At 39.2% G+C, this 11,635-nt stretch overlaps 1 protein-coding gene across 1 annotated transcript in view; it reads right to left on the bottom strand.

Moving 5' to 3' along the window:
- The window catches only part of ZNF782 (zinc finger protein 782), a 104,279-nt gene that overhangs the window by 92,292 nt on the left and 352 nt on the right, over nt 1-11,635 (bottom strand). The window contains 2 exon segments of the mRNA XM_008711816.2: nt 4,449-4,575; nt 9,547-9,602. Coding sequence (XP_008710038.2) covers nt 4,449-4,575; nt 9,547-9,602 — 183 coding nt within the window.

The following is an 11,635-nucleotide window of genomic DNA, read 5'->3' as shown; positions in this document are numbered from 1 at the left end:
CCAGAGATGTACTGTATGGTGACTAACATAATATAATAAAAAAATATTATTATAAAAAAAAATGAGGTCGCCATTGCCTTGATTCTAAAATCAGACGAAGACATCACAAGAAAACTGTTAAGCTAATATCCCTGATGAACATAGATTCAAAAATTCTCAAGACTAGCAAACTGAATTTAACAGCACATTTAAAAGGATCATATATCATGAACAAGCAGAATTTATCCCTGAATGCAAGGTTGTTTACATGCAAATCAATCTAAGTGATACACCTCATAAAGAAGTGAAAGAAATAAAAACACATGATCATATCAAAAGACAGAGAAAAATCATTTCACAAAGCTCAGCATTCATTCATGATTAAAATTCTCAAAAAAAATAGTTCTAGAAGTACATTTCCTCAATACAATAAAGGCATATACGAAAAGCCCACATTAATATCATAATCAATGGGGCAATACTGAAGGCTATCCCTCTAAGATCCAGTACAAGGCAAGGATGTCCACTCTCACCAATTCTATTCAACATAGTATTTGAAAGCCTATCCAATGCAATTAGATAAGAAAAAGAAATAAAATGCATCTAAATCTAAAGGGAAGAAGTAAAATTATCTGTTTGCAGATGACATGATTCTCTATGTAGAAAACCCTAAAGACAATAAAAAATCTGTTAAAATTAATAAAGTTGGAGGATACAAAATCAACATGGTTTCTACATATGAACAATGAATTATCTGGAAAAAAAATTTTAAACCACTTAGGAATAAACTTAAGGAGCTGAAAGATTTGTATACTAAAGATTACAAAAAATCGACAAAAAAAAAATTAATGAAGATACAGATGAACGGAAAGACATTCCATGTTCATGGTCTGAAGAATTAATACTGTTAAAATGTCCATACTACCCAAAGTGATCTACAGATTCAATTCAATTCCTATCCAAATCCCAATGGTATTCTTTACAGAAATAGAAAAAAAAAAATCCTAAAATTCATATGTCACCACAAAAGACCCTGGATAGCCAAAGCAATCTTGAGAAAGAACAATGTTAGAGGTATCACATTTCTGGACTTCAAAATATATATTACACAAAGCTCTAGTAATGAAAACAGTATGGTACTGGCATAAAAACAGGCATATAGACCAATGGATTAATACAGAGGCCCAGAAATATATCCATACATCTATAGTTAACTGAACTTAAACAATGGTGCCAAGAAAACACAATGGATAATAAACAGTGTTGGGAAAACTGGATATCCACATGCAGAAGAATGAAATTGGACTGTTATCTCAAACTACATACAAAAATAAACTCAAAATGGATTAAAGACTTAAACATAAGATCTGAAAATCATAAAACTCCTAGAAGAAAACATAGAGAGAAAGCTCCTTGACGTCAGTGTTGACAATGGTTTATTGGATATGATACCAAAAGCACAAGCAACAAAAGCAAAATTAGACAACTGAGACTACATCAAACTAAAAAGCCTCTGGACAGCAAAAGAAACAAAAGAGTGCAAAGGCAACCTATGGAATGAGAGAAAATATTCAAAAATTATAATAAGGAGTAAATACCTAAAATATATAAAAAAGTCATACTGCTCAACAGCAAAAAAGCAAAAATCAGATTAAAATAATGGGCAAAGGACCTGAACTGACATATCTCAAAAGAAGCTATACACATAAACAAATACATGAAGATGTGCTCCACATCACTAAACATTAGGGAAATGCAAGTCAAAATCAATGAGGTATCACTGCACACCTGATAGAAAATGAGGTATCACTTAAACCTGTTAGGAAATGGTGATTATCAAAAAGACTAAAGTTAACACATGTTGGATGTGGAGAAAACGTAACCCTTGGGCACTATTGGTGGGGATGTAAATTGGGGCAGCCATTATGGAAAACAGCATGGTGGTTCCTCAAAAAGCTAAAAATAGAACTACCCTGGGACACCTGGCTGGCTCAGTTGGTAGAGCATGTGACTCTTGATCTTGTAAGTTCAAGCCCCATGTTGACTGCACAGATTACTTAAAAATAAAATCTTAAAAAAAAAAATCGAACTACCCTATAATTCAGCAATTCCATTTCTGGGTATGTGTTCAATTAGGTACATGTAGTCCCATGTTCTTTGCCGCTTTATTCACAATAGCCAAGACACAATCTAACTGTCTGTTGATGGATAAATGATTAAAGATGTGTACACACACACACACACAGGAACATTATTCAGCCAAAAAAGGGGAAGGAAATCGTGACATCTGCCCCAACATGGATAAACCTTGAAGGCATTACGCTAAATGAAATAAACCAGACATAGGAAGACTGTGATCTCAGTGGATCTAAAACAGTCAAACTCAGAAAAAAAATAGAATGGTGGTTGCCAGGGGCTGGGGAATGGGGAGATGTTGGTTAAGGGGTACAAAGTTCAGTTATGCAAGATGAGTAAGTTATGAAGATCTAACATACAGCAATCCGAGTATAGTTAATAATACTGTACTGTTTATTAGAAATTTGCCAAGAGGGCAGATTTTAAGTGTTCTCATCACAAAGAAAACAAAGGTAACTAGGTCAGGTCATGGATATGTTAATTAGCTTGACTGTGGCACTGACTCACAATGTGTACATATACCAAAACATCAAGTTGTACAGAAGAAATATGTAATTTTTATTTGTCATTATATATCATAAAGATGGAAAAAATGCACAGAAGCCATAAACAGACACTTTCCTAAGGATACACAGATGGCACAGGAGCATTAGAAATATTTAACATCACTGGCCATTAAGGAAATGCAGATTAAGACCATGATGAGCTTCCACTATTTACCCATTAAAGCCACTAGTACAAAAAATAGTTATGATACCAAATACTAGGAAAAATAAGGAGTAACTGGATTTCTCATACGCTGTTGGTGGACATGCAAATGGTACAGCCATTCTGAAACACAGTTCGGCAGTTTCTTAAAGAGTGAAACATATACTTACCACACAACCCCAATCATACTCCTAGGCATTTATCCCAGAGAATAATAATTTATGTTCATATAAAACTTGAACATGAATGTACATAATGACTTTATTTATAATAGCCCCTGATGAGAAACAACCAAAATGTCTTCCAACAGGTGAATGGCTAAATAAATTTTATAACCATACAGCGGAATACTAGGTAGATGAAGAGCGGATTAGTAGTTGGAATAGATTAGGGTTAGTGTGGGAGAGGGGATGGGTCTGATTATAAAGACGCAGCATGAAAGAAATCTTTGGGGTGATAAGACAGTTCTATATCTTGATGGTGTTTACACAAATCTCCACATAAGATAAAATGGCACAGAGCTATTCATACACACTGTACTAATGTCTATTTACTGGCATCGATACATTACAGTTATGTAAGGTATAAGCATTGGGGGAAACTTTTGAAGAATAAAATTGTGCCAATTACTGTCATTAAAAAGTTTCTTCAAAAGTATATGTAAAACAATAATGATTAGAAAACATTTTCTTCGTAAAAAGGCAAGAGAAAGATAGAGGAAAAAAGTTTGTAGAACATATACTAGACAAAGGTCTGAACTTCTGAGAAGATGAAAAAACCCAAAAAACTAAACAAGAAATGGAGCTGAAAATGTGATCACTCCATTAAAGGAGATTACTGGTGAAAAAAAAAAAAAAAGCACATGAAAAGAGGTTCCATATTGTTAATCATCAGGGAAATACAAATTAAAACATCGTAACATATAACTAGATACTAACTAGAATGGTTAAAAATAGTAAGACTCACCAAACCAAATGTTGGTAACCAAAGAGCAATGAGAACCCTCAGACATTGCTCATGGGCATGAAAAACAATAGAGCCAACTCGGAAACATCTGGCAGTTTCTTACGGAGTTACATGTAAACTTACCAGAAGACCCAGCAAACCCACTCCTAGGTATTTACGCAAGGGAAATGAAAACATGTTGATACAAAGACTGTATAAATGTTCATAGCAGCTTTACTCATAATAGCCCCAAACTGGAAGAAAGCCCATGGATCTATCAACTGAAAGGATGACACACACATCCATGAGTCTCGAGAGCACTTATGCTAAGTGAAAGAAGCCAGACAAAAGAGAGTATATACTTTATGATTCCATTTATACAAAATGTGAGAAAGGGCAAAGTGCTTGCATTAGAAAGCACATCGGTGAGATAGAGAGTTAGGGATGGAGGTACGGGACTCACTGCAAAGGGGTACAGAATCTTTAGGGGTGATGGCAACGTTGCAAATTATGAGTTTGATGATGAAAGTCTACTATATAATTTTTCAATTTATACTGAAAAGTCCTGAATTTTATTTTCTGTTAAATACACCTCAACAAAAGTGATCAACATTTTTACAAGAAAAAAGGAAAACCAGAATATGCAGTCAAGAGGGGGTCTCGTGGTAAGGTCTGCTCACCCACTGAGACGAGGTGGCTGTAGTTCTCCAGCATCACGTCTCTGTAGAGAGTCCGCTGAGCAGAGTCCATCTGCCGCCACTCCTCCCGCGTGAACTCCACAGTCACGTCCTTGAATGACACTGATGCCTGCAACAGCACAATTCTGGTCAATCTGAGGGCCAGAACCAGGGACGTGGAAAAACATTTTTGGAAACTAAGTCTTACTATGTTCACTATTTAGAGTTTAAAACAAAAAGCTATAAAAGATGACTACCGCAGCCCTTATTCTGTCTTACACTTTGGGGATATGCACACGATTAGTGAAAAAAAAAATCTCATGCACTGATTTAAATTTAATTTATACACATATAATGTCACTTGATATAATGAGAAAACTTAGTGCCTTATTTTTTAAGGTAAAGTTATTATAAATAGGATTCTTGTATACATTTCCCATACAACAACATTTTATGCTGAGGACTTGGTACAGTATACACATACCAATCTGGAGATGTCTGCTGGGGTAATAAAGAACTAATGAAAAGATACACGTAAGACTAGGGAAGTATGTACACACCACCAGATTCATACTTCAGGAGGAATGCTTTAGAACACGATTTCTTCAACTTGGCACTATTAACACTGTGGACCAGACAATGCTATTTTTGTGGAAGACTGTCCTGTAAATTTTAGGATATTTATCAATATCCCTGTCTTCTACTGATTAGATGCCAGCAACATCCTAGTCATGACAATAAAAAATATTTCCAAACATTGTCAAATGTCTCCTGGGGAGCAAAATCATCTCCTGTTAGGAACCACTGCTCTATATGAAAGGTGGACAATGTCTTAAGCAGCAAAAACAAAATACCCAATTTAAGAGATGACTTATATTAAGGCAAAGATAAAGAATGGAAAATTAATCCGTACAGGAAACAAAATCTGCTCATTATTCTCCTGTGCGCCTATATACAGAGATGCCGCACAAGCAACGGGGTAAATACGGATGCCGTATGCAGAGACTGGAAGAATTAAGTCCGAGTCAGAGGCTGGGTCATTGTGAGGCAGGTGTTCTTCGTTTGCACTCAAAACACCTGCAGAAAATATAGATGGAATTATCTATTTCATTGCTGGTTGCATGATTCTGGAACAGACAGAGGTCTAAAATGAAAATAAGGAATTACGAGATATCAGTCATTCAGATGGCTAACTGAAGTCATCAGCAAAAACGGGATGGCTCAAAGAGGACAGAGAAACGGGAGAGAAAAGGAGCAAGTAGCGAATTCAAGGGAATAGCAAAATTTAAGAGGCAGGTAGAAGAAGAAAGGCCATGAAGGCTGAGATAGAATTCTGAAAAGGTAGAAAGAAAAACTGGAAAGATTAGAGTACTGGAAATTAGAGAAGAAAGAATTCAAAGCCTGATTCCTCTAGTTCAAGGGAACAGACTGAACATACACAGTTACCTCCCTGCCCCTCAAACCACACTCAGGTAAAATACAAAACCTACCCTCGATGTGTGAAAAAGAGGAATACAGAGAAACGTCCCAGCAGAAGGACCCAAAATTTGAACACATTCTGGAAGATAGAGAGTGAGGTAGTATTAGATAAGCAACATAGGAGAATGTCGGCCACAATTTAATACAAACACAGGAGTGGGCAGAAAGAGCAGGGAAGTGAGGAGAACCTAAAAGGACGTCCAAGCTTAAACTGAACAGGACCTAGAATAAAGTGTGTAATAGGAAGAATGATTAACAGAGTACATTTCCTATCTGAACACAAGTGACATCATTCAAACGCATGACAAAAATGTCACCAGGTAACTAGATGGCCATCCAGGAGAAGACGATACCTTATACCACAGAGCAGGATAAAAATTAAAATGTGGGGCGCCTGGATGGCTCGGTTGTTAAGCATCTGCCTTCGGCTCAGGGCGTAATCCCAGGGTCCTGGGATCGAGCCCCGCATCGGGCTCCCTGCTCTGCTGGGAGCCTGCTTCTTCCTCTCCCACTCCCCCTGCTTGTGTTCCTCTCTCGCTGTCTCTCTGTCAAATAAATAAGTTAAAAAAAAAATTAAAATGTATTCAAGATCTAAAAGTAAAAAATAAAATCAAATTCCAGAAGACCACACAGAACAATTATTTTACATCAGAGTGGGAAATGCCCAATTATGACTGAAAATCCAGGAACATGAATGAAAAAACTCCTAGATTTGACATAAAAATCAAATGCCTTGGGGCACCTGGGTGGCTCAGTTGGTTAAGTGTCTGCCTTTGGCTCAGGTCATGATCCCAGGACCCTGGGATCGAGCCCCACATCGAGCCCCACATCGGGCTCCCTGCTCAGTGGGGAGCCTGCTTCTACCTCTCCCTCTGCCCCTCCCCCCTGCTGGTGAGCACTTGCTCTCTCACTCTCTCTTGCACGTGCTCTCTCTCTCTCAAATAAATAAAGTCTTTAAAAAAAACCAAATGCCTTTATGACAAAAAAAATCATGAGCGAGGCAAAATTACAAAAAACTTTAGGGAAACTGTGCAATTTATATAAATCACAGAAAAAGGGCCATAATGATATAGTGGATACAGTAATTAAAATCAGTACATCAACAGGAAAACAGGTAAGGGATAAACAGTTCAACAACAACAACAAAGAAATATAAATTACAAACAAAAAAAGATGTTCCACACCTCACTCATGAGACAAGCTTATAAAACTAAACAGATTATTTTAATCACGTGGGTAAAAATTCAAACTTTGAGAGCATGCTCTACTTGCAACATTGTAGAAAAGAAACACACACTCTCAGATTGTTGACTCTACCTTAAATTACATCCAGAGTCTGACCACTTCAAAGTCCTAACACCGTTAGTTCTCGCTAGGATTACGGAGACAGGCCCCTATATTGTTCCTGCTTCCAGTCTAGAGTCTATCTTCATACAATAGACAGTGTTATTCTTGAAAACTGTAGTCAAGTCTATCCTCTGTGTCAAACCCCAAACCCTCAAAACCCTCCCTATCACCTAAGTGAATGGAGAGAGATACTGTATTCATGAATTGGAAGACTCATTATGTTAATTCTTCCCAAGTTGATCTCTACACTGCACATGCTATGGATTCACTTCAATCAAAATCAAAATCTCAGCAGGCTTTTTTGAGACAGACAAGAGGATTTTCAAAACTTTCTATAAAGAAGCAAAGGACCTAGCATATCCAAAACAATTTTAAAAAAAGAACAAAGTTGCAAGACTCCCATTATCTGATTTCAAGAGTTACTGTAAAGAGACATTCATCAAGATAGTCTGGTATTAGCAAACGGATTAATACTGATCATCAGAAGTGAACAGAGTCCAGAAACAGACCCTACATGCATTACTAATTGGTTTCCCACAGAGATGCCAAGGCAATTCAATGGACAAAGCATATTTTTGTCAACAAATGGCGCTGACAGGTGGGTAGGCAAAGGTAGAGAGCAGAAATATGACAAGCATACGTCCCTCAATTCCCAATATTTAGAGTCTGCTGCCTGCACAGAATATTAAGACTCTCAGACCCTGAAATTCTAGGTTTCAGACTGAGCCAATTAGAACATATTTTGTCCCTTTTCTGATTAGCAGCCTTTATGCTAAAATAAAATTTAAAAGCTGATCAAATAAGGAATTACTGACCTAACAGATAAAGACTTCGAAATCCTAAGAGAACGCTATTAACAAGCTCATGAAAATACATTAAAAAATGTAAATAAGGGGCACCTGGGTGGCACAGCAGTTAAGCGTCTGCCTTCGGCTCACGGCGTGATCCCGGCGTTATGGGATCAAACCCCAGGTCAGACTCCTCTGCTATGAGCCTGCTTCTTCCTCTCCCACTCCCCCTGCTTGTGTTCCCTCTCTCGCTGGCTGTCTCTATCTCTTTCAAATAAATAAATAAAATCTTAAAAAAAAAAATAAAAAATGTAAATAAAATGAACAATTTTCTGTGAAAATGTAATATCGAAAGTTATATTAAGAAAAAATACAGGGGGGGCGCCTGGGTGGCATAGCGGTTAGGCGTCTGCCTTCGGCTCAGGGCGTGATCCCGGCATTGTGGGATCGAGCCCCACATCAGGCTCCTCCGCTATGAGCCTGCTTCTTCCTCTCCCACTCCCCCTGCTTGTGTTCCCTCTCTCACTGGCTGTCTCTATCTCTGTCGAATAAATAAATAAAAAAAATCTTAAAAAAAAAAAATACAGGGGTGCCTGCCTGGGTGGCTCGGTCAGTTAAGCATCCGACTCTTGATTTCGGCTCAGGTTGTGATCTCAGTGTCATGAGATCAAGCCCCTTGTCAGGCTCTGTGCTCAGCAGGCAGTCTGCTTGCAATTCTCTCTCCATCTCCCTTTGCCCCTCCCCCCGTGCTCGCTCGCTCTCTCTCTCAAATAAACACATCTGAAGATAAATGAAAAAATTACAAATTCAATATAGGCTTATGACTAATAAGTTAACAACCACAGTCTTTGTGCTAACTAAAGGTCTAAATCTGTATGTAAATTCCACAAACATCCTTATGTAACACAATTTTCTCATCTAAATTGCTAGAGAAGAAAAAGAACAGAAAAGTTCTCCATTTACTTTCATAAGACTATGACCATGATACCATAGTTGGACAGAGAAACAAGAAAGTATAGTCTAATACAACTTGTGGATACAGAAATAAAAACACTGAATATAGTATTAGCAAAAGGCCTGAGGAAAATATGTAAGAAGCAATTTACCACACTTATTAGCAAGTAGGGTCTACACAGGAATTCAAGATAATATTAGAAAATATGTTACACTGTTTACAGTATTCACAGATGCAAGGAAGTAAGTTCTAGTTTTATTCCAATCCATACACAAGAGACAATCAATAATGCAAAGCACATTCACGACTAATATGAAATCTTAGCAACCTGGTACATGGAGGGAACCTAATCGTACTCTAACAAAGGTTACCTACCAAAAGCTGAAAGAAAACATCACAGCTCATAGTCAAACAGTGTATATTTTTGCTCAAGATTGATGTTTCTAGTTCTCCTTTTCCATTTAATGCATGGATCCCTCTAAACCTCATAAATCCATTATGACACTAAGCGGGGAATAAATGAAGAGCTCACCTGAGCTGTGTTCATTTTCTGTTGCTCTTGGGAGACTGTAGAGAACTGTGGTTCACCTGAGAGGACAGAAAGAAGACGGGGTCACGAGATCTGGCCTGTCTTACAGCACCTACATTCACCTCCCCAAATCTTAGCACCCCAGTGGAGGACCGTCCTTCCCATAGGTGTGGGGCCCTCTGGACTTTGAAAAGGAATGAGAAGGAGCATGTGCAGCCAGCACCACCTGTCTTTGTGTGACTCTGAAATGATCATGGGCTTAAATCTGCAGTTTTTTACTGAGTGAACATAAAATTTTCTTGACTGATTTAACAATAATGCATGTGTCCTTATGACTAACACAAAACAACAGAAGATTAGTTCAATTACATATGCCAAATGATGAGACACCATTCTTTCAGTAAAATTAATTTAGCAGATAAACACTCAGCATGCATCATTTACATATTTTTCTCAATAATATTATTCACCCCCTGGTATAGAAATCCATGGCAAGCCTAGTAAAAGAGAAGGGATGCTTCAAGACAGGAATTTTTCATTGTTTGAGCTGTGATGTATTTTTCAAAAGCCCCCTTTGATAAGATGCTTTCAGTGACTTGCCTGGGAGAGAGTAGGCTGCATGCTTCCTTCTGACTCTCTCACAAACTGAGTTTCCCCAACAAGTCATTGAACCTTTCAGGTTCAACATCTTAAAGCTTTCAAAAGAGAAGTAGATGACCTTGGAAAACACTTCCCTTATCAGCATTCTGGGATCCTGTGAGGTCGGGATAATGTCACTAGTGTCACTTGTGGAGATGGACAGGTGGGACAGCAGTGCAACATCTATAGAGTGGGGGCCATATAAGGGGAGTGGAGACAGAATTTCCTCCCTCTGGCCGGTTATCCCTCACCTCCAGACCTTGCCCTCACAAGCTCTCCAAGAAGTGGCCTTTCCTGAGCAGCCTGCCCCTGGACCACCCCAGCTCACTTCAGTCTTCTCAAGGCTGGCCCCAACCCCTCATCATACAGTGTGGTGGCTTCTGAAGGTGATTTATCACTAAGTCTAGCTTATTCTGGGCAAGAGGATCAGGAACTGCTTCTGACCTTGCAAATCTAGGATCTGCTCCTTTCTGGACCCATCTGTCTCTTCTCTAAAGCTCTGAGGAGAGGTCTAAGGTCAGAGGGGTGCTCTCTTCCAGGTAAGACCCTATTCACAGAGGTCCCCTGCTTCCTACCTCACAGGGGTTTGCTTCGTTTCCAAGCAATTGGGACATGGACCTGAGAACTCATTTTAGGGGCAAAACCAGGAGTCTTGGAATTCATTATAATATCAGACTTAAAAGACAGCCTGACAATACATAAGGGGCCAGGGGGCCATACACAAGGGACCCAAGGGACCTGAAGAGACACTAAAAATACCAGGATATATTTGACATATGGTCGGATTCCACCTACATTCACCTTCCCTTATATCCTTGGGTATTTGGGGAAAGACCACTTTGCTAAGTGCTGTGAAAGACGCAAGGCTGGTTTCAGGCAGGTGTGATATTTAGACAATGCTTGAGATTGGAAGTAAAGCACACCCGCGCTTGAATCCAAACTCCCTCACTGCTAGCTTGTGACCTGGGCACATCGTTCCACCAAGCTCAGTCTGGGTTGTTTTTTTTATTTCTGTTTGTTTGTTTGAAGTGGTTGTGAGGTTATGTTAAACCATCCAATGAAAACAACAGTGTCTTCTAACTGTAAGAGCAGCTGTCATTTACTCAGTGCATCCTGCCCGGCACTTGTCTAAATACAAGCGATGACTTAGATCTAAGTTCCAAAACAACCCCATGGAACAGTCACATTAACGCAATTTTGAGATGAGGAACCCGACTCTTACCCAGGTTCCTTCTACCGCCTCTGCTGGAATTTACTCGGGCCTTTGTGGCTCCGAGCTCAGGCTCTCACCGCACTCACGGTCACCATCAGCTTTAGAAACGCACCCTGCCTCCCGCCGCCACTAAGACGGGCTGCAGGCATGTCCCTACACACCCAGGACCGCGTCGAGCACCTGCTCCGCACGGGGCTCAGCCCCACCTGCGCGCCCGGGGCCCGAGGTTCTCCCCTTACC

Source organism: Ursus maritimus, unplaced genomic scaffold, assembly GCF_017311325.1.
Source record: "Ursus maritimus isolate PB19 unplaced genomic scaffold, ASM1731132v1 scaffold_34, whole genome shotgun sequence".
In the NCBI taxonomy this organism is placed as follows: domain Eukaryota; kingdom Metazoa; phylum Chordata; class Mammalia; order Carnivora; family Ursidae; genus Ursus; species Ursus maritimus.
The sequence above is the reverse complement of the archived record's forward strand: the minus strand, read 5'-3'. Positions and strand labels throughout refer to the sequence as shown.